General features: G+C 48.4%; 1 protein-coding gene across 7 annotated transcripts in view; it reads left to right on the top strand.

The window, feature by feature from the left end:
* The first annotated feature begins 1,999 nt into the window (after positions 1 to 1,999).
* Positions 2,000 to 23,146, top strand: part of ARAP3 (ArfGAP with RhoGAP domain, ankyrin repeat and PH domain 3) — a 40,127-nt gene continuing 18,980 nt past the window's right edge. Inside the window, exons 1-16 of one of the 7 annotated variants that reach the window (XM_088675048.1) lie at positions 2,000 to 2,236; positions 7,040 to 8,105; positions 10,577 to 10,632; positions 11,337 to 11,407; positions 12,256 to 12,332; positions 13,332 to 13,580; positions 14,499 to 14,568; positions 14,946 to 15,066; positions 16,919 to 17,106; positions 17,588 to 17,694; positions 19,933 to 20,132; positions 21,207 to 21,292; positions 21,521 to 21,703; positions 21,955 to 22,096; positions 22,569 to 22,700; positions 22,792 to 22,945. In XM_088675048.1, the coding sequence (XP_088531174.1) occupies positions 7,084 to 8,105; positions 10,577 to 10,632; positions 11,337 to 11,407; positions 12,256 to 12,332; positions 13,332 to 13,580; positions 14,499 to 14,568; positions 14,946 to 15,066; positions 16,919 to 17,106; positions 17,588 to 17,694; positions 19,933 to 20,132; positions 21,207 to 21,292; positions 21,521 to 21,703; positions 21,955 to 22,096; positions 22,569 to 22,700; positions 22,792 to 22,945 (2,858 nt within the window). In that variant the 5' untranslated portion in view covers positions 2,000 to 2,236; positions 7,040 to 7,083. Of the gene's footprint in view, positions 2,237 to 4,157; positions 4,293 to 6,785; positions 6,864 to 7,039; positions 8,106 to 10,576; positions 10,633 to 11,336; positions 11,408 to 12,184; positions 12,333 to 13,331; positions 13,581 to 14,498; positions 14,569 to 14,945; positions 15,067 to 16,918; positions 17,107 to 17,587; positions 17,695 to 19,932; positions 20,133 to 21,206; positions 21,293 to 21,520; positions 21,704 to 21,954; positions 22,097 to 22,568; positions 22,701 to 22,791; positions 22,946 to 23,146 lie in introns of those variants that run through there. The other 6 variants (XM_035103413.3, XM_088675046.1, XM_088675050.1 and 3 more) reach the window with 6 other exon arrangements.

The following is a 23,146-nucleotide window of genomic DNA, read 5'->3' as shown; positions in this document are numbered from 1 at the left end:
GTCCAGTGATCTACCAGTAGATCACGATCTACCTGTTGGACATGCCTGGATTAGGTAAATCGGGGCCAGATGTAACTTCTGCACAAGGGAGTGGCCTTGCACCTTCGGAATACAAGATTTCTACATCACAGCTGGAGCTTGGTTGAACTCTAGGACATGGGTAGGCAAACTAAGGCCCGGGGGCCGGATCTGGCCCAATAGTCTTCTAAATATGGCCTGCGGACGGTCCGGGAATCGGCGTGTTTTTACATGAGTAGAATGTGTCCTTTTATTTCAAATGCATCTCTGGGTTATTTGTGGGGCATAGGAATTCATTCATTTCCCCCCCAAAAAAATATAGTCTGGGCCCCCACAAGGTCTGAGGGACAGTGGACCTGCTGAAAGGGTTTGCTGACTCCTGGTCTAGCAATATGACCAGGTGATGCTTCTGAGAACATCCCTGTGATTCTGAGAGGATCTGAACACTCCAGTACAATACAAATCTTTATTACGATCTTAAAGGTAAAGGTAAAGGGACCCCTGACCATTAGGCCCAGTCGTGACCGACTCTGGGGTTGCGCGCTCATCTCGCATTATTGGCCGAGGGAGCCAGCGTACAACTTCCAGGTCATGTGGCCAGCATGAGAAAGCCGCTTCTGGCAAACCAGAGCAGCACATGGAAACGCCGTTTACCTTCCCACTGTAGCGGTTCCTATTTATCTACTTGCACTTTGACGTGCTTTCGAACTGCTAGGTTGGCAGGAGCTGGGACCAAACAACGGGAGCTCACCCCGCCACAGGGATTCGAACCGCTGACCTTCTGATCAGCAAGCCCTAGGCTCAGTGGTTTAACCACAGCGCCTTAGACCAGTATAAAAGGGTGGGATACAGTCATTTAAAATCTGAAAAGCATTTTGGAAAGCTAAAAGGTACTAAAACAGAAGGTGAATGTAAAAGTCTATAAGAATTTAAAAGAAGCTAAAAGAATATATATTCTTTTATAAAAGAATATAAAAGTTTTTATAAAAATTTTATAAAAGTATATAAAAGACTAACTACCGGTATCAATTTACAGAGCACTCTTATATGTTCATTAAATCTGGGTTTTGGCACAGGTCATCTGACGAATTTTGAGCTCTGCTGTGCAGAATCTAGCAACATTGTACTGTATGTTGTAGCAGGATTGGTGTCTGAGAGCAGCAGGGAGGTATAGAATTAACCTGGGTACTTACCGGTATGAAGTAGTGGGGAAATCAGGCTAATGCGAATGTCTCTGTGATACAGGCACTGGAGAACATGTTCTATCGTTTCTATTTGTCCCGAGTCACAGGGGCATTGACTCTCCGGGTAGTCAATGCCAAGCAAGCACTCCAGTAAGAAATCATGGGCTGAAAGTGGGCATAGGGCAGCCTTGGGCGTGTCCGAATGTAAACCTCAGGTGCATATATCGGTGGATGGCACAGCACCATGTGAGTGGTTCCATTTGCAGGCTGGATGACCTGCATGCACACTTATCACTGGTGTGCTAACTCTACATATGAATGGGCTGATTTGCAGCTTACGGGACAGCTACGCGCGGGGGCATGCCTGAGAGTGACCCCCCCCTCCGGCAGAATTCAAGCCCGTGCCCTGAATTGTCAGCCTTTGTCATTATTAAACGTTAACTCGGTACAGTACTATTTTTTTTTTCTTGTTCGGCCCAATTCCTCCCAAGACCGCCGAGCGGAAAGGGCCGGGGATCCCTGAGCAGGGCGAGCGGCGACCTGCCCACCCGCGCACGACCCCTTTCTTCCGTCGCTGCCTGCAGAGCTCGCTTCGCCGGGGCTGCTCCGCCCTGCTGTTCTGCCACTGGTTCTCCCCATTCCGGCCACGAATGCCAGCTTCTCCCGCAGCAGCTTCGGCCACCAGGGCAGCGGGGGGGGGAGGGCGCGGGGCCGGGGAGGGTTGCGTCCGGCCCGCGAGTTGCACAGCCCCGAGGAGGCAGGCGGAGGCAGGTGAGACGCGGCTCAAAGCAGGCGGGCGCCACGAAAGGAGGGAGGGAGCCTCGGCTCGCCTGCCGAGCTCCCGGCCAGTCCTGACCCGGCGCGGGGTTCAACTCCTGGTGCGGACACGGGGGCTTCGGAAGCGGCCCTGCGCCAGTGGCCCATCTCGCCCAGCACTGCCCACACTGGCCGGCAGCGGATCTTGCAGGGTTTCCGACAGTCTCTCTCTCTCCCCGTCCCGCAGGGAGACGCTAACTTTTCTTTTAGCCGAAGAGGTAAGCATGGGGGGGACGGGGACCAATGTTATTTCAATTACTACTTCACACGTTCTTTCTGGCTGACTCACATTCACCAGCTTACGGTAGTTGTAAATCAGCTGGCTGATTGAAAACCTTTTTGTTAATAGAATAGGATATATCCTGGCTGCAGACTTTTGATTTAAGTTAAGTGCTGAATGAATACAGTGCGGATTGTGATGACTTGAGGCCCTTTTGCTCCCTGGATTCCCCAACCCCCTCACTTGGGTGGAGTGAAGTACACCATGTTGTCTCCTCCTCCTTACTCCTTGGAACAACTGGGCACTCAGCTTTTCCTGTCATCTTTGTTCAGACTTGGTTACATTTGAGAGGACTCTAACCATTTGCCTCTTGACTGCGGCAAACCCTGTTTCCTCACATTTCCTTATATACAGACTTGCACAAAATGGTGTGTGTTGACTCACATGGCAGTACACCTGTATGTGTAATACCTGGTGTGAAGGATCAGGCACAGTTCTTACTAAGGTCGTAAACCTGTGTCTTGGCTCCACTACAGCAAATTGCAGGTGGACTTATATGATCAAATGCTTTCTCCATACAAAGCATGTAGGCTACTTTTTAAGTCAAATTTTTTGGTACTTTTTATTGATGTTTTTTGTGCTATATGCTGGCTGGTTAAACCAGGTGAGGGTAGCCGAAAACTCAAACTCTCCGTGAGTGAAGGACTTCCCCTGCATGCAAAGACAGGCTCCGGTGGATTGAGTGGGCAGGACCAATAGTGAGTCAAGAAGGCGGTTTCTGCGTTTTTCATAGAGGGAAGTGAAGGGCAGATGGAGCCCATCAACCTGCGAAGGTAGCCCATCTAGGAGAAGGAAAACTCTGATCCCCAACCTCTGTTGCCTTGTGGGACATATTTGGGAGAAGGAAAGGCTAAACCCTACACAAATCTGGAGTGTGGGGTCCCTAAGACAGCTGAATGGCATCATAGATGCCTCTGTCCGGCAACTCCTACAGCTAAGCTGGTACCAAATGTCTTGGTCTGCTTTCCTTTGGAGCACATCAGCAAGGCCAAAAGTGTGGTCTTGTCATCTGGGCAGCCCACTTCACTGCTGCTAATGCAGTGGTTTGATTTCACCTCTGGAGGCACACTCCACTGTCTCATCAAGGCAGATGGATGGCACCACCAACAAAAAATTCTCTGCATAGAAAATTAGCCTGTCAATGGCTAATATCCTTCTCCCTGACATCCAGTTTTCTAAATGCAGGGAATTTCATATACATTGAACCTCGGTTTATGAACACCTCGGTTTACGAATTTTCGGTTTACGAACGCCGTGGACCCATCTGGAACGGATTAATTCACTTTCCATTACTTTCAATGGGAAAGTTCGCTTCAGTTTATGAACACTTCCGTTTATGAACAGACTTCCGGAACCAATTACACCCATGCTTCGGGTTAAGTACGCTTCAGGTTGAGTACTCCGCGGACCCGTCTGGAACGGATTAATCCACTTTCCATTACTTTCAATGGGAAAGTTCGCTTCAGTTTATGAACGCTTCAGTTTATGAACAGACGTCCGGAACCAATTGTGTTCATAAACCGAGGTACCACTGTATACAAAAATAAACATTTGATCAGTTGAGACCCCACCTCACCCATATGCAAACGCACGCACACAAGATGAAGCAGTGCAGCTCAGACACAGGTTTACCACCTCAGGACTTTGACATCTGGAGAAGTACACACACACACATTTCATGCCAAGTAGAATGAACAAGCTACAGTGCCATTGGCATATGCACAAATATGCACTCCTAGTGCATGGCTGAAGTAATTCCTGTTTGGGGGCGGGTTGGAGAGAGCAACAGGAAGGAAGCCTGCGCTGAACAATGGGAGGAAATGGGACAACTGGGGGGGGGGCAGCAAGCGCAAAGTGGTGTAATGTGCAGCAGCTAGATTCACAGGGAAAAAAAACATTCAGCCTGGGATGCTTTACAAGCAAGACTCCTAAGGATACCTCCTGTGGCACCAGCCGCTGCACCCATTATGAGTGAAGAGGGGGGGTGAGAACAGGTAAGCCATTGCCGGAATTACAGTAGTTTAATCCAGAGTAGTATCAGACTGATTCCAGTTTCTGTAGCAGTTGCATGGGCGAAAACTTTCCTAACTGGGGATGGGAGTGAGTCAGGAGAGCTGCCAAAGGCACATTGTGGAGCCGATACACAGCCATGGCTAAGAGACCACCAGAAGCTCCCAGCTTCAGATCTTGCACGTACCATGAATGTGCTGGGTAGCTCTAAGCAAGCAGCTCTGCCTCAGCCCCATCACTCGCAGCCCCCCAGAGGCATGAGACATTTCACAGCTGCGTAATGGAAGAGAAGCCCCTTGAAAGGGAAGTGCCAAGTATACATGCCAAGTATTTTTACCATACATAATGTTGGGGAGAAAAGAGCATACCTGGGATAATTTAATGCAGATTAGATACAGATCACAAGTATGCATCCTTTCTTTGTAAATTAAGCATGTGTTGATGGACTGTTGGGAATCTTTCCTATTCCAAGATTTTTGTACAGTGCCCAGAAAGCATTTGCTATTGGGCACCTAATTTAGGAATGAGAATACATGAGTAAATTCGGTGTGTTTTTTAAAATGCTGAAATAAGACCATCCCTGTTTTTAGAACACAGGGGTTCTTTTACATGATTAGATCAAGATCCAAATAATCCAGCATTCTGTTTCCAACAGTGGGCAGTAAGAATCCTCCAGGAAGCTCACAAACAAGGCATGAAGGTGACATAGACTCTGTTTGTCGTCGTTGCCCCCCCCCCCCCGCACCGCTGCCCTCCCACTACCTGGTATTCAGGAGTACACTGTTTCTGAACTTATAAGATCCATTTAGACATCATAGCTATAATCACAGTTGACGGACCTACCTTCCGTGAATTGGCCCAAACTTTTTTAAAAAGTTTCTAAATTAGGGTAGAAGTACATACAGCTGCATGCATCTGTACAAATGTCCGATGGTTGCTTTTCCAAAAGGAATGCAGGTTTTTGAGTGGGATTTGGAGTTGAGAAGCCAAGGGTGGGTGGGAGATGGCATTTAACTCTTTTCTCCCCACCATATCTCTGCTAAAGATCTCTTTCTCTCTTTCATAAGAAGAGTCCTAGGTCAAACTAAAGGCCTCTCTAGTCCAGGATTCTGTCCTCACAATGTCCTTGTGTCTATGGGAAGGCCCACATGCAGGAAGTGCATGCAACAAAACTCTCCTGCTCGTGGTCTCTTGCAACTGGTTTTCGGAGGCATACCACCTCCAATCCTGAGGGCGATATAACACACACACACACACAGAGAGAGAGAGAGAGAGAACACCACAAGCCACTTTGCCTTTTGCAATGTTTGAAACATGTTTAGAGATGCTGTCTCAAAGGTTTGGGATGAGGGTAGGGATGAAAAACCTGGTATAATAGTGGCATATAACATTTTAGAAATGAATATGGGACCTAGGGGGGAGCAGCTGGGGATGGTTTTGTGCAGACTAAAATGTGAGTGGAGAAATAGGCATCCCATCCCCCACTGCTTCTGCCACTTCTCCATTCCAAATCTTCTCTTCCCAAAGCTTCCCTCCTAAGGGAAAGCAGCTGTTGTGCTTTTGTTACACCCCTTTGCGTGTAACATTTGGTTAGGATCTGACTGGTTAGGATCCCCTATTGGTGCGTCTTGTGGTCTGAGGCATCTGCCCTTCCAGAATAAGCCATGGCAAAGCTCCCATATTCCACCTTCTACAATGCACCATGATGTGAAACTGAAATTAAAAACTAAGGGAAATCAAATGAACACAAGACGTGGGAGTCAGGGAAATAAGAAAGAAATATATTGTTTTAATTCATTTTGCAAATGATGATGATTAATCAGGAGTGGAGATTGCCCAGGAATGAGACTTGCCAGTTCCAGATTTAGACTGAATTTTTGTAAAGACCAGCACGTGCAAAGGAAAGTCATTGGTCTCCATCTATTTGCAGAAACCAGAGGGATTTCTGAGCCGATAGCAGGAAGGGGTTCTGCAAAGCAGTGGGGTGGGGGAACCCTCCCATCCTGAGTCTGCCTAGCAGGCTGGATGCTGTCTTAGTTGCTGGCAGACGCGCTGTGTGAAGGAGGTCCTTGCTGTGTGTGACTCACAGTTCGGTGACCTCTCTCATGCCCTCAGCCAGCAGTCAGGCAGATTACAGCAGTGCCTTTCCAGTCACAAACCCCTCCCTATATTGGTCACCCTGGGAGAATCTCACTCCAGCCACAATCCAGTTGTTTCACTCTAAGATGGGCCTGCATCTTCCTGCACAGAGGACGGGGTTCTGAATGCTCTGCTAGCACTCTCACAGAGACAGGACAAGAGCAAACAAGGGCTGATTTCTCAAGACCACAGAGACTGCATATCAGCCCAATGTCAAGACTCTGTGCAGAGCCAAGTTTTGTGTGACAGAAGTCTGTCAGCCCCATCTTCCTGAGAAAGGGGGGGGTTCCATGTGAGACCACTGCCATTCTCTGGGAGCTTTTGCCTAGGTGAACTTTTAGCATGATGAAAGGTATGAGCATCAAGGAAGCCAGGCTACAGGAAGGACCATTTTATGCTGCTGAATTAATCTCAAGGTATATGAACTCCTGAGCCTTTTTCTCTGCACAAATTGGACACAAGGATGGGGGTGCATGAGGCAAGCCAAGGATTCCCATACACCTAGCTCTTCTCCATTCCTCCCAGTTCCAGTAGAGATGCTCTGCTGCCTTCCTGCGCCAGGTTTTTAATCGCTTTCTTTCCTTTCCCTCAGGTGGTAGGCTGAAAAAAAGCTCTTTCCTTCCTTGCCAAGGGGACATGCACCACCAGTGCTCTGTGGACTCTGACATTGCAGACTGGCTGACCCTCATCCACCTGGAGAGATACTGGGATACCTTCAAGAAACACGGATATGGCTCCGTGAAAGATGTGCTCTCTCTCAGCAAGGAGGACCTGCAGAAGCTCGGCATCACCGCTACTGGGCACCGCAAAAGGATTCTGAATTTAGTACAACAAACCCGACTGCTTGTGAGGGACAGAAGTGGGCACATGGCAGGAGATGCTCGTTACAGCTCTGGCAAGTGTGTAAATTCTCTGGATGGGACTAAGGCGGCAGAGAAGAATGAAGTGGGCACAAAGAAAGACGTCTTGGTAGAAACTATTCCCAGCCTTGGGGTTGAACTTGACTCTGAAGACCACAGTCAGCATCCACGGTTGAACAAGGAACCGGCACCTCCTGTGACCAAGCCAGTGCCCAAACCCAGGACATTGTTTCCTCGTGTGCACCAAGCAGCCAAGCCAGAGAAAGTCCCGTCGGCACAAACACCTGCGCCTGTCTGTAACCCCACGTCTTGCTCTGAACCACCTCTAAGAACGTTTATTATTCTGGAGGGATTTGATCCAGGGGAAAGTACCACGGACGCTGAGAGGCTGGAGTTCAGTCCAAAGCACCAGGCAGGGCCAGGAGACAAAGTCCAAGGGGTCGCCCTGCCACCTCAGAGTAGACCAAGGGAGGGCCACTTGGAATATGCTCTGCAGTGTTTTGCTCCTGAGAGTGGCATGAGTATGCATGAACTCACCTCCTCAACCACCTTCAAGAGCCAGCCTGAGGACACCGTCAGTCCAACAGAGTCGAGGCCAAGTGCCGGCCAAGTGCCGAAAGAGCCCTTGCTGCTTCCTTCTGCCCTCACCAAGTCAGCCTCCCCAGGGGAGCAGAAAGAGTCTGTGTCAGACGTCACTGTGCTCCTGCCAGTGAAAAGCATGGAGGCGAAGGAAACTCTGAGGAGTCAGCCTTCTGACCTGGTCAAGCAAAATGGGACTGTGACCGTGGAGAATGCCAGGTGAGTAATTTATGCCTTTCCTAGCAGTACTCTTTCAGGAAACCAACAGAAAGGCCTCAGGTAAAATAGGAATGGGGTCATCTGGTTGTGGCAGTCGCAGATAATTAGTTCTGCACTCCAGTCCTTTGGAGTTGATGAATGGATTCCTGTCGGACCTTGCAGCCAGCCGGCCGGGCGGCCTGCCTTAAGTGATGCACAAGGCTAGGGAGTATGTGGGCTGGAACAAAGGCCTTTTCATGGCTCTGAGAATGCATTTGTGCATTCCTGAGGAAGAGCGTCCCACAATTGCACTACCTAGTATACCAAGGAAAGCTGGTCCTATATAGCCCTCATGTTGGGTAATAGGATGGCGTGGAACCTGGGCTAATTCGCATCCTGAAAACAAAATCACTGACATTTTGCTCCACCGTCAGTTTGAGGCATGCCAGGGCAGCTCTAGGGATCAGGGTCAGGTGGGGATGTTACAAATGAGTCCTTTAAGAGGTGCAGTGAGTTTTACAGTTTTAGGGGTTCACCTGCAAGTTCACACTGCAGGGCTTCACACTTCTCGTGAATGTGGTTGCCAGGCCTGGTTGTCAAAGAAGATGTCAAAGAAATAAACAACTATATGACTTTTAGAAGACAGCTGAAGGCAGCCCTGTTTAGGGAAGTGTTTAATGTTTAATAATAATAATAATTTATTATTTATACCCCGCCCATCTGGCCGGGTTCCCCCAGCCACTCTGGGTGGCTTCCAACAAAATATTAAAATACAGAAATCCATCAAACATTAATAGCTTTACTAAACAGGGCTGCCTTAAGATGCCTTCTAAAGGTCTGGTAATTGTTATTCTCTTTGACCTCTGGTGGGAGGGCATTCCACAGGGTGGGTGCCACTACCGAGAAGGCCCTCTGCCTGGTTCCCTGTAACTTGGCTTCTCGTAGCGAGGGAACCACCAGAAGGCCCTCGGCGCTGGACCCATCTGGGCAGAATGATGGGGGTGGAGACGCTCCTTCAGGTATACTGGACTGAGGCCGTTTAGGGCTTTATAGGTCAGCACCAACACTTTGAATTGTGCTCAGAAACTTACTGGGAGCCAATGTAGGTCTTTCAGGACCGGTGTTATGTGGTCACGGCGGCCGCTCCTAGTCACCAGTCTAGCTGCCGCATTCTGGATTAGTTGTAGTTTCCGGGTCACCTTCAAAGGTAGCCCCACGAAGAGCGCCTCCATGAACAGCTGTGAGTCCAAAATGACTCCCAGGCTGCGCACCTGGTCCTTCAGGGGCACAGTTACCCCATTCAGGACCAGGGAGTCCTCCACACCTGCCCGCCTCCTGTTTGATGTTTTATGGCACATACACACACACACTGTTGGGAGCCGCTCAGAGTTGTTGTTGTTGTTGTTGTTGTTGTTGTTGTTGTTGTTGTTGTTGTTAACTGCTGTCTGAGAGCAGTGCACTCCGAAAGATGGAGCACACACAGACACACACATTACTGATACATTGTGTTAAGCACTTTGTCTGATTACAGCAGCATAAAATTCAGGGGTGGGGCCTCCAGACATCCCCATTTGACCCTCTAGGACATTTTGGAGAAGCTATGCTTCCCCATCCCCACCCCCACCCCCACCTTGCACCTGGCATTACACATAAATTGGGAGCTTGAAGTGGTCTCCCGATGGTTCCTCCATCGGAGCAAACCTCACTTGTCACTTGTGTGGCAATAGCATGTCTTGTTCAAGGTGGGGAAAGAGCTTCCATTACTGATTGCTTTGGCTGCATGTGCTTCAAAGAACAGTATTTGGGGAGAAAAGTGTTTTCATCCTCCCAGTGCTGCTCTTTGAAGGAGCCCTGTGCTGTCCAGCGCTAAGCAGGATAGACCTACACACACACACACACACACACACACACACACACACACACTAGCTGGTGTGAATGGAGATCAATCCAGCCTGAGTTGGGTGTGTTGAGAGATCTCCCTGCAGGGCCCTCTTACCCACCCAAACATACTCAGTTTGGCTGGGCTTTAGAATTCAAAGCACCTCACAATCAGCAATGCACTCCTAAAAGGGAGGTCAAAACCAAACTTTTAGCCTTGCATTACTGCCTTCAAGGTGCTTTGAAGTTCTGACTCCGGGACTTCAAAGCACCAGACGTCATTTGTGATGTCACTTGATGGGCAGACCCATCTACTTTTGTCCTGTGAGGCAAATCCTTATGAGGTTCTGGTACATGGAGCCAAAATGGTTGACACGTCCCTGATATAAACAAATAAAACCTCAAACTACATTGCTGGCTGTAGAGTAGAGGGAGTGTTGCTGTGGAGGTGGTTGGGTTGTCAGGTGCGATAGTTTTGAATATGATGCCTGGCTACTTGGCTAGGTGGTAGGATGAAAAGGATGAATTATCCAGGAGTGCCTGTGAGCAAAGTGCAAAGGAGATCTGTAACATGACATCCCTCCTGGGTTTATATCTCTGCTCCATTCTTGCAGGTCTTTGGGACAGCTCTGCCTAGATCATCCTCCACAGGGACTTGATAACAGATCAGGTGAGAGCGACAATAGCATCCTTTGTCCACTTAGCTATTGCAAGAACCACATCAGACGTAGGAGCCAGTGAGGGGGGGGGGTGGACACTGTGAGAGAGTAAATGTTGGTTTGGGTTCCATATGCTCCTAAATCTGAAAGCTGTACAGTGTCTATGCGCACTCCCCATGGGAACTGGCTGTGTTTACCCTTCATGGGCACAGGAGCCTAGGAGTTCAGAGCCCACATGAGAAATGCTAAACCCAAGGCCCAGAACAGACAAGACACAAGGGGCTCTAAATTTGTTTGGAACAGCAGCGGTGAAGAAGGAAGAATGTAAATCCTCATTGTCAAAGCTGCTACATGTGTGTGTTTTGCACTGTGAGACAAATAGCAGTTGGAGGGTGGATTAAGATTGGGGGAAGGGCCCTTTTTATTCAGGGTACTCAGCTATACAGCTGCAAAAAAAACATTTTAAGTATGTTGTAAAGTGCATTATACAAATGTGACACTAGATGGCGAATTTTTCAAAACGTTTTTTTAAAAAGCATTTTCATGTGTTTTTTTAATGTGTGTAGATTCCACCCATGTAGAAACAAACATGTGAGATCCAAATATCTCCTGCATCTCATTTGTTTTGGCCCTCTTGAGAGCCAAGAGACCAGTGGAGGCTTTTCTTTCTGCCACTTCAACCCTCCTGATATTTCAGCTTTTGTTTCCCCCACAGGACCTGTTGAGGAATCCATCAGTCCCTACTGCGAGAGCATGTTTGGGCAATGGTGGCCTGCCCAGGAGCAGGTGAGGAGATATGCCAATATGGAGTAAGGGGCAAGGAGTATGAAAGCCAATGAGAATGCCCGTAACTCCGAGCAGGGCTTTTAGTGTGGCTGCCTCTGTCCTGTGGAACAGCATTCCTGTTGAGATGCAATAGGCACCCATGATCTGCACTTTCGAGAAGCAGTTGGAGACATTTTTGTTCCAACAGGTTTTCTCAGCAAGTGTCCACTAGTTAAGGTTTAACTTTTGTTTAAAATGCATTTGCTATTTTGTTTTGAATTGCTTTTAATTATCCTCCATGTAAATTGCCTTGAGATGGTGGCTTAGAAGATTATTAATAACAAGCACAACAACATCAGCTGTGATCAAAGCAGCTGCTCATTACACCTCAGAAGTGGTTAGGGGGAATGCCAGAGGCCTAGTATGTCACCCCACTTTGCATGCTCACCCCCACTTTTCTGAGCAATGAGATGCCCCAGGCGCACAGCACTTAACCGGGATTTGGTTTCCCTTGGAAGGTGATCCACTGGAGGCTCCCAAAATTCTGTAATAATGGAGCTTATGTCCCAAAGCACATAAGGTCTAGCATAGCTGGAGGCACAGCTTAGCACTCCCGACAGACAGCCAAAGGTGGCCAATACCTTCCTGCCCTGATTGTGAGCTTTCTCAAGGCATCTGGTTAGCCACTACTGGAAACTTAAAACTAGGTTAGATTGATCTTTTGATCTGATCCAGCCTGGCAGCTTGGTGTGCATCAATTTGTACACAGGGCATAGAGTTCTGGAGCTTGTCTTTCAGCAGGCAAAGAAAAGGAAAGGAAACAAGAACTACCTTTGTCTCCTAAACATTCTATGAGAATCTTCTTCCAGGCTGCAGCATCCCTTGAGTGGCAGGAATATGAAGAGTTGCCAGAATGTGCACCAAACCAGGGAGAAGAAAGGCCCGTGTAAGTGGTTTTAGCTACTATTCTCTCCCTACTTCTCAACTCTTTTTCACCAGTGTTAAAAATAAGCTGAAAGGGGGGGGCTGGGACACACTGGGAAATATCTGAGAAAATGGCATCTCATTGGTGCAGACTGCAAAGAAGTTCACCAGTGCAAAGTAACTACGGGCATGGGCTTCCACAAGGTGATGACCTGGTTCAGCACCAGCGCCGTCTTAAGCGCCCCTGTCGCCATGGTGCGCCGGATCTCTCCGGCACCCTCCCGCCCCGTTTCCCAGCGCGGTGGGCGGGTGGGCACCGCGCGCAGCTGACCGGTGGACCGGCCGGCCAGCGGGCGGGCGCAGCTCGCGGCGCCCTCCTGGCGGGCCAGCGCCATGGTGCCCTGCGCCACCGGGGGTCTACGTAGAGCCGCCCCTGTTCAGCACTAATAGTGGTTGCCTGTCTTTCACATAAAGCAGAGAGGGACTCACAGGACCGGCCATCGCTCAGGGCTTGTCCACACTTCTGCTTGTCCTGTGCCTAGAAAGCAAGGCTCTGGGCAGTTTTTTGCTTGGCCTGCGCTTTCTAGGTATGGGTCTGAGTGGTTTTCCCCTTGCCCCACTCCTTTCCCAGGGAAAACCTGCTCTTTACCTTTGAATCGGAACAAATGGCAATCTGCAGAAAAATCTGGTTTCCATTTGCTCCAGTTGAGCGCTAAAGAATGGTTTTCCCCAGGGGGAAGCAGTGGGACCAAAGGAAGTGTGCATAAGCCCTATCTGTACTCTTAACTCCCCCTCTGCTTGTCAGTTTCAATGAGGAGAGCAGGACAGAGGAATGGGACTGGCAGGGGCTGATGTTCCTGTTTCCTGATCTTCTGTCTTCATTGCTGCTCTAAAGGGCATTTTGAAAGGAACAGGATTGCCGTTCTTGCTATCAGCTGCTGTGGGAGAGAACTGAATTGGTTCTATAGCTGAAGGGCTGTTCATGCTTCAAGAAACAGGTCTGACGTCTTTCTTTCACAAGCAGAAACACCAAGATAGAAGAAAAGAGCCAGTCCATGCAGCCAGTCCGCATTGGCCAGAATGAGACCGGGGGATACTCTTCGGTGGAGACTCTGTGGGCCAAAGGCTCCCCATTCAGACTCTCTGACCACCTGTATCCTGATGAAACTTCAGAGGACCTGACCATCTCCCCCTATGCCAGCTACACCTCGCTGTCAGAGCGCTCGGTCACTGTGCTCAACGGCTGGCTGGACAAGCTGTCTCCACAGGGGTAAGTGGACTGGCTGTGGCAAGAGAAATGGGCCAAGTTAAAACCTGTGTGGAAACAGGTTACTTGCTTACTCGCGATCATTTATTTGCCTCTTTCCCAATAAACTGCCTAGAGCAGTGCACACAATTTAATCCTCAGAAATCACGCAAGCTGAAGTAACTACAAGCACAAAAACAATAATTACATCTCTGCCAGAAAACTGATAGTTCTGTTTTGGTAAAGAGAAAAGGTCCTGGACAGGAAGAAGAAATGCTGAGATTTATACACACCCAGAATTGAAGGGCAGGAGGTCGTTCTCTAAGTAAGCCCTGATGTGTGAGAGTAGGCTCCATCACTCTGTGAAGAAAACACACTCTGCACATATGCAGAGCATTTAATCAGTAAACAGGTTGACTTAGTCTTTGGTGAATTGATCAGCAAGGGCAAATTTTAATGAAATGCCATTTAGGAACGTAACTTGTTTTGGGGTTTTTTGAGGCTTTTGTTGTTGTTGTTGTTGTTGTTGTTCTTACTCTTTCTCTGATTCTGTACTCCAAATTGCCCCCAGTTGAAGATGACCATTGGGTGGGGGGGAAAGGAGTGTCACATGTGTTTCCAAGCAACATGACTTTAGGTGTTCAGTTTATTTCTGAAAGGCACATATATTGATGTTTTGGTAATAAGCACATCTATTGAACAGCTGAAAGGCATACGATTAGTCCATTTTCAGCCTTAGTTGAGAGGCTTTCTGCTCAAGAGCTGAAACCTTTTTGCACTAAGCCTTAAAATCAGTTCTAGGACTGAGCCCTGCTGGTACCAGAGTCAGCTTCTGTTCTGCCCCCTCCCACCCACCCTGCCTTTCATAAACTCTAGCAATGCAGATGGGGGGGCCTGATAAAGGGCTCTGGACTCAGCGGGCTCTCCTTTTATTCCCATCAGGAACTACGTCTTCCAGCGACGCTTTGTCAGATTTGACGGGAAAAGTCTCATGTATTTCAACAATGAAAAGGTGGGACCAGAAGAAGAGAAACTCTGGCTGCTAAACGCTGCACATTTGGAGGAGGGGGGTGCTCAGGGAGACCCGAGTGGGAGACCGAAGGGAGAAGGCCATGGGAGGTCCTGGCTCAAGTTGAGGAAGCGTGGGCCTTTCTGTGCATGTGGAGGAGACATGGCTGTGGGAGGGGTCACCGTGAGACAACCATCCATTTAGGGCCCCAACATCCCATGCATGAGCCTTTGACCCATCTATTTATTTTCAAGAGCCTGGTTGCCAAACTGGTTGGTTGGGGTTTTTTTGCCTTCCGGCTGGGGAGAGAAAACCAGATCAGCATAAGATATAACTAGATTGGGGAAATGGCAACACTGAGCTCCCTTTGTCTCTTGCAGGAGCCATATCCTAAAGGTTTGGTTCCCCTCTCTGTCATTGATGTCGTGCGCTCCACCAAGGACAACAAATTCCAAGTTGTCACGAAACAGAGGATCTTTGTCTTCAGAGCTGAAAGTGAGGGTGAGAAATCCTATCCTGAACCCCAGCAGGGAGCACCCACTCTCTTATTTTTATCTGTTCCAAATATTCGTACCCCCCCCCCCTTGTGATCCTGTTCACTGCCCACACCTTGCCCTTTCCGCTTGTCTTGGGAGAGAGAAGGAGAGCAGCCTGTAGCTATAGCAAGAGCTGTCTGACAATGGAAGGGACTACCTCAGGAGATGGAGACTCTAGTTTCTGTTCGGTTTCTGATCGTTAGTTCTCATGGGAAACTTACAGATTCTTGCTTCACACAATTAACTCAAGGCAGTGTCAATTTACTCTTGGCAGAAAGCCAAGGTCTGCCTGGCCTGGCAACAGCTCTCTGATTGGTTAATGATCAGCACTGAACTCTGTTATCTAGGAATGCTAGCACAGTTGTTTCTTGTTGGGTGTTAGGAGTAGGAGTGCTGCGGATGGTTGGAGAGAGAGAGAGGGGGGGATTTATTTTGCTTTGCTTTGTATGCATAAACTCTGCTGGTTTTATTTTCTTTTAATAAATACTGTAAATAGTTATTCTGCGTCTAGCCGACTAGTCATTTCCACCTCAACTAGCTTCTGCGCTGTGCAGGAAAACTCTGCTACGTTTGGGCTAAAGCCACTAGAGCTATGACTGACACTTCAAAATTCTAAGAGTTTCTTGGAGGTTTTTAAGCAGAGGTTGGATGCTTTACATGTATTCATTCATTCAGAGCCCTGGGCTCTCACTTGTGGGGTGCCTCAGGGTTCCATCCTCATGCTTTTTAATATCTATATGAAGCTGCTGGGAGAGATCATCAGGGGGTTTGGGCTGGGTGTTCAGTATGCAGATGATACCCAGCTCTACCTCTCTTTTAAATCAGAACCAGTGAAGGCAGTGAAGGTCCTGTGTGAGTGCCTGGAGGCAGTTGGAGGATGGATGGCGGCTAACAGATTGAGGTTGAATCCTGACAAGACAGAAGTACTGTTTTGGGGGGACAGGGAGCGGGTGGGTATGGAGGACTCCCTGGTCCTGAATGAGATAACTGGGCCCCTGAAGGACCAGGTGCACAGCCTGGGAGTCATTTTGGACTCACAGCTGTTCATGGAGGTGCAGGTCGATTCTGTGTCCAGGGCAGCTGTCTACCAGCTCCATCTGGTACGCAGGCTGAGACCCTACCTGTCTGCAGACTGTCTCGCCAGAGTGGTGCATGCTCTAGTTATCTCCCTCTTGGATTACTGCAATGCGATCTATGTGGGGCTACGTTTGACGGTGACCCAGAAAGTATAACTAATCCAGAATGCGGCAGCCAGACTGGTGACAGGGAGTGGCCGCCGAGACCATATTACACTGGTCCTTAAAGACCTACATTGGCTCCCAGTACATTTCCGAGCACAATTCAAAGTGTTGGTGCTGACCATTAAAGTCCTAAACAGTCTCAGCCCAGTATACCTGAAGGAGTGTCTCCACCGCCATCATTTAGCCCAGACACTGAGGTCCAGCACTGAGGGTCTTCTGGTGGTTCCCTCACTGTGAGAAGTGAGGTTACAGGGAACCAGGCAGAGGGCCTTCTTGGTAGTGGCACCCGCCCTGTGGAACGCCCTCCCATCAGATGTCAAGGAAATAAACAGCAATCCGACTTTTAGAACACATCTGAAGGCAGCCCTGTTTAGGGAAATTTTTAATGCTTGAAGTTTTATTCTGTTTTTAATGTTCTGTTTAAAGCTGCCAAGAGTGACTGGGGAAACCCAGCCAGATGGGCAGGGTAAAATTTGTTGTTGTTGTTGTTGTTGTTGTTGTTGTTGTTGTTGTTTGTGCTGCATGTGTCAGTTCCCACTGAAATTTTACTCTGGCCTTTGGCAATTGCCCCTGCAGCTCAGCGGAATGAGTGGTGTAGCGTCTTGCAGCAGAGAGTGGCTGAGCAGCAGCTGCTGCGTCCCCGGCTGTGCCTCAGTGGCACCACTCGTCTCCAAAAATCTGGGCACCTGGAGCTCAAAGGCTACAAATCCAAGCTATATGTGGTGCTTGTCCTGGCTGAGATGTGGTTGTACAAAAGTGAACAGGTGAGCACTAGAGCCTTTCAGCCCAATCTATAGAACTTTCTAAACCTCCCTAAATACTTTTGAAACAGATTTTTGGGTGCTGTGCCTAACTTATAGAGTTTGGAGGAGCAACTTGGGGCCACTCTATATATTTTTTCTGCTTCTCAGACTTGATAAACTGGAGGAAAAAGTGACCTTTTGGCTTTGAGGGTTTTCTTTGGGCGGAACTGGAAGGAGAGGGACCCTTGCTTCTCCATTAGTAGAAAAAATAGTATTGTGTCTGATAATGGGATTGGGATGATGTCAGCACTGAAGATTTAAAGCTGTTGGGAGAACAAGTTAGCAGCCTGCACTTCTAAACAAAAGAAATGGAAGGAAACATGTTTTGGCTACTTTTTATGGCTTTTGCTTTTGTCGGGGATAGAGCTGTAAATCTGTAATGGGAACATCACTGTGGCTATAGGCTGAAGTCTGATTATTATTGTACCAATTCCACCCACAGTTCTTTAAAATGGGCATCGCCATCTGCCTCATTGAGATGCAGGGCGCCACTATCCGAGAAGCCAAAGGCCGCACCTTTGAGCTCATCACCCCATTCAAAATCTTCAGGTAAGACACAATCGTGTTACAAAGTGGGGCATCCACGTGCTGAAGAATTGCATGCTGGGTAGTGACAGCACTGGCGTGACTGAGCTCCTGCCAGGCCAGCAGCCCAGCAAGACCCACTGCTGATCCTAGAAGCTGGGCCAGGCTCCCATTTCGACATAGAGGTGCCTGGCAGCAGCAGAACAAACAAGACCACAAGAGAGCTATGCACCCCACTGCCTCCTCCCTGTATACCTTCCATTGAGAAATGGAAGATTGTTCCCAGAGAGCCCTGCAGCACCACAAGGCATTGAGCAATGACTCTTCCACTCTTCTTAGCCAGTCTTGCTCCACCGTTGCTAGGTGCTCCACGCACGAGAAAATGGCAACTTGCCCCATAGACAACATTGCTAGGGCATCTGGGGGAGCTTCCCTTCCTTGTGACACCTGGAAGGAGCACAGCAGCCAGCCTCATGGGCTTCCCAGAGTGGGAGGTTTCCTGCCTTATTTCCTCCAAGGGCAGATCCCTCTAGGACAGTGATGGCGAACCTATGACACGCGTGTCAGACGTGACACTCAGAGCCCTCACTGCTGGCATGCACCCCATCGGCCCATTCGCACTGTTGTTGTTGTCCCCCGCCCTTTGTTCTCCCGCTCCTCACGCTACAGCTTGTCTCCGCTGTCAAAACCGAGATCCTTTGTTGTTGCTGCTGCTGCTGCTGCTGCTGCTGGTAGCTAGAGATTTTTTAACCCTTTCTGTGCTGTTTTTTCTGGCGCTTTGGCAGACGATGATTGGGTGTAACAGCGTTCATTTTTTAACCCGTTCTGTGCTGGGTTTTTTGGTGCTTTGGTGCTGCATGTTAGTTCCAGCGAATGTATTATTCGTCATTTATTTCTGTTCTCTTCCACACACACACACCCAAAAAAGCGCAGCAGCTTTGGGGCACCCCCCCCCCAAAAAAGCAAAGCAACTTTTGCACCCCCCAAAAAAACCTCCAAAACTTTGGTCAGCAGTTCCCTCCAAAAAGCTCAACAACTCTGGGCACTTAAAAAAAATTCCTTCAGTAGCACCTTAAAGACCAACTAAGTTTTTATTTTGGTATGAGCTTTCGTGTGCATGCACACTTCATCAGATACACTGAAACAGAAGCAACCAGACCCTTATGTATATTCAGAGGGTGGTGGTGGTGGTGATGGGAATGGGTGATGGGCTGATAGGAGTGGTAAACTGATAGGAATAATTAACAGTCGTTAACAGGTTTACCACTCCTATCAGCCCATCACCCATTCCCATCACCCCCACCCTCTGAATATACATAAGGGTCTGGTGACTTCTGTTTCAGTGTATCTGATGAAGTGTGCATGCACACGAAAGCTCATACCAAAATAAAAACTTAGTTGGTCTTTAAGGTGCTACTGAAGGATTTTTTTTATTTTGTTTCGACTCAGACCAACACGGCTACCTACCTGTATCTGGGCACTTTGTGATAAATAGGTTTTTTTTGGTTTGGTTTGGTTAAATAATTAGCTTTTGGTTTATTAAATACAGTTATATATTACAATGATACATTTTTGTTATTTAAACTATAAATATCACAAAATTATGGTTTTTTTCTCAAAGTGATACACCACCCGAGTTATGCTTGTTTTTTTGGCAAATTTTGACACACCAAGCTCAGAAGGTTGCCCATCACTGCTCTAGGAAGTAGGAACTTGTTGCAGAAGCCCTCTTGGCAGGGGCGTCAGGGCAAACACAAAGGTTTCCACTGATACCAAGGACACGTGGAAGGAAGGATAAAAGCAGCGGCTTTCTTGTGCTCCAAGGAGCATGAGGGCAGTGCTACTTTACTCTTAAAAATGAGCTTGCTGCAAAGTTCCCTGCTCCATTGCCTGGAAGGTGTAGAGTACCAGCTCCATCATGCTTCACTCCCTCCATCAGAGCCCTGGAATTTTTTGTGGTGGCTGGAGATGGAGGCATGATGGAAGGGAGGCAATCCTGTGTCCAAGAGCTCCCCCAAACCTGATGCCAGCACCCCACCTGCTCAGGTATCTGAAAAGGGCAGGGTATTGTTCTCTCAGGACATGGGGAGGGTTTGAGAGGGACTGCTGCAGTTTATTTAATGTCATCCTTGGCTGTGTCTGGAGCAGAAGCAGAAGCCCATTTGGTCTCGTGAGTGTTGCAAGCAGAATGTTTGTGGCATTGCAGGGTATTCCCTGGGAAGACAGAACCTGCTGCATTGTTATATATGTGTATTCCCTTAGTTTTGGAGCAGAGTCTGAGCGAGAGAAGAGGGAGTGGATGGAGGCCCTGCAGAACTCCATTGCTGAGACGCTCTATGACTATGAGGTGGCTGAGAAGATCTGGTCTAACAAAGCCAACAGGATCTGTGCAGACTGTCGCACCTTGAGCCCTGACTGGGCTTCCGTCAACTTGTGTGTGGTGATCTGCAAGCAGTGTGCAGGCAAGTGCATCTGTGTGTTGTTGTGCACCTTCCCATCTGCAAGATGGTGTGGATGAGAGGGTGGGTGATGCAGTGTGATGCAGCAGCTAAAAAAGCCAATGCAATTCTGGGCTGCATCAATAGGAGTATAGCATCTAGATCTAGGGAAGTAATAGTACCACTGTATTCTGCTCTGGTCAGACCTCACCTGGAGTACTGTGTCCAGTTCTGGGCACCACAGTTCAAGAAGGATACTGACAAGCTGGAACGTGTCCAGAAGAGGGCAACCAAAATGGTCAAAGGCCTGGAAACGATGCCTTATGAGGAACGGCTTAGGGAGCTGGGTATGTTTAGCCTGGAGAAGAGAAGGTTAAGGGGTGATGTGATAGCCATGTTCAAATATATAAAAGGATGTCATATAGAGGAGGGAGAAAGGTTGTTTTCTGCTGCTCCAGAGAAGCGGACACGGAGCAATGGATTCAAACTACAAGAAAGACGATTCCACCTAAACATTAGGAAGAACGTCCTGACAGTAAGAGCTGTTCGGCAGTGGAATTTGCTGCCAAGAAGTGTGGTGGAGTCTCCTTCTTTGGAGGTCTTTAAGCAGAGGCTTGACAGGCATATGTCAAGAATGCTTTGAGGGTGTTTCCTGCTCAGCAGGGGGTTGGACTGGATGGCCCTTGTGGTCTCTTCCAACTCTACGATTCTATGTCTTCCTTATGAGGATATGGAGAAGGCCACTCCACCAGCTCCATACCTTTGGCGGCAGGCCAGGACTAGGCATTCTGGAACTGGAAGCAGTACCAAAATGTGAGTCCCACAACCTAAGCTACAGCATATTTAGGGTCTCTGACAGTGTGCCTGAGGCCAGAGCAGCTTCCAATTACCCACTCAATTGAGTTTTAAGTGCTTTACCCTGAAGTTAATGAGCAGCTCTCTGCATGAAGCTGGAGCTCAAGAGCTGCTCTCGTGGCCTCGCATGCAGATGCAGCTACTTTGGGCCTGGACGTAAGACTGGCCCTCTGTGCCACCTGCAGCTGCATCGCATGTGTGTCATATGAAGTTTATGCTTTTATAGCCTCCCTGCTTCCACAGGTCAACACCGGAGCCTGGGCTCCAGCATTTCAAAGGTGCAGAGTCTGAAGCTGGACACAAGCATTTGGAGCAATGAGATGGTTCAGGTACGAAGCCTTTCCTTGAGGCCCCAGAAACCGGAGAAAAATTTATCATGGTAGGGACTAGATTTGTAGAAATGCAGAGCACAGTTGTGGAAAGGAAGGCTGGACGGATCTAGTATTAACTTGAGAATCTTGACTAGCTTAAGGTGCTCTCCTTCTTTGACCTCCTCTGGGGATCTGGAGTGCGCTCTTCCTCCAAGTTGAATGTCACCCCAACCCTCTTTCTTAAAGCTATTCATCATGCTGGGGAATGAGCAAGTGAACAGGTTTTGGGCAGCGCACCTCCCGCCTTCTGAGGCCTTGCACCCCGAGGCCAGTGCTGACCAGAGGCGGGAATTCATCACTCGCAAGTACCGCTATGGGCGCTACCGCATGCCACACCCCCAGTACAGCAGCCAGGAAAATATTTTGCAGGTAAGGCCGTGATGTAAGTTGTTACGTATTTGGAAACCCATCCTGAGGATACGAAGGAGCTATGAAGGGGCTGCAATTCCCACATGTGAATTTCAGTGCACTGTCCCACACAGGCAGGAGGTGGGAAGCCATTTCTGTTATCCAGAGGGCTGTTGAGCTGCCTTTCCCAGAGATTCAGACTGCAGCATCTGAAGCTGCTGTAGGAAGTTGGCTACCTTGAGTAGCTCCACTGACCGCTTTTATTTCCTCAGGCTCTGTGTGTGGCTGTGTCTGGGCCTGGACTTCTGAAGAAAATGTTGCAGTTCTTTGCAACCACCAAGGAAACTGAGGTGGGAGGTTGCGGGTTCGTTTCTAAAGCCAAGCCCTGGGACAACAATGGGCAGGACCAGCAAGGTAACCTCAGATGTGTCTGTGTGTGTGTGTGTGTGTGTGTGTTTATGCAAGAGGATAAGCATTTTATCCATTTAATCACATCACATCTTTCCCAGTGGACACTCCTAAATTTTGTTGCTATGTACTTGTTTCCTGATATCAGCTCATAAAAAGTCCGGTAAGTGTGTTTAATTTTACATCACAACCTTCTACAAAAAAACATCAGTTTCCTCTTCCAAAACTACTCCTTGGAATTTGAAGCAAACTATAGGAGTATGAAAGCTGGTTTTGAGCAAAGACAAGCTATTATTTTTAAATGAAATTATTTGTACAGAAGGTTTCACGTTTATCAGCTATTGAACTTCCACTCAGTTCTACAGAACGTGATCTTTGCACTCCCTCGTTCGCAGAATATTCTGTAGATGTGTGTTCGGTGACAATGTATGGGCATTCCTCAAACAGGATACACAAATGAATTTTGTGTGTTTGATAGGCAATGTCAGTGTGGAGGAACTGAGCTCAGAAGGAGTCTACAATGAGATTACACAACCTGTGGCACACCGAGGCTACTTGTACAAGGCCACAGTTGTGACAAAACTGGCTGCCACCAAGAAGAGCAGAGAGGGTAAGTGTGAGGAAAGGGTAGGCCCCACAACATGTGGGTCAAATGGACTAAGGCCTTTGGCCAACGCGCGCTCGCTCTCTCTCTCCTGTAGACTTTCAGAGAGTCTGGTGCTCACTGGAGAAGTTTTTCCTCTTCTATGAGACTGACAGGAGCTCTGAGCCTGTGGGGAAGATAGAAATGGCTGATGTGATTTCACTGGGTGTGAACAGAACAGATGGGCTGGTTAGTCCTATCTCCTCAGAAAGGTATGTGAGAATATGACATGTTCAGCTCTTGTCCCCTTCCATCTAAAAGCTATCCCTAAAATGAATCATGACAGAAGTCAGGTCACATCTGTGTGGTGTGTTGCTAGTGGTGATGCCACACAGTTGCTCTCCCTGGCAGCCACCAGGTGTTTCATGCTACTTCTTGTCATTCATGTGCTACTGTTGGTTTTCACAGTGCTT

This window comes from Zootoca vivipara, chromosome 8 (genome assembly GCF_965207765.1).
Source record: "Zootoca vivipara chromosome 8, rZooViv2.hap1.1, whole genome shotgun sequence".
Classification (NCBI taxonomy): Eukaryota; Metazoa; Chordata; class Lepidosauria; order Squamata; family Lacertidae; genus Zootoca; species Zootoca vivipara.
The sequence above is the reverse complement of the archived record's forward strand: the minus strand, read 5'-3'. Positions and strand labels throughout refer to the sequence as shown.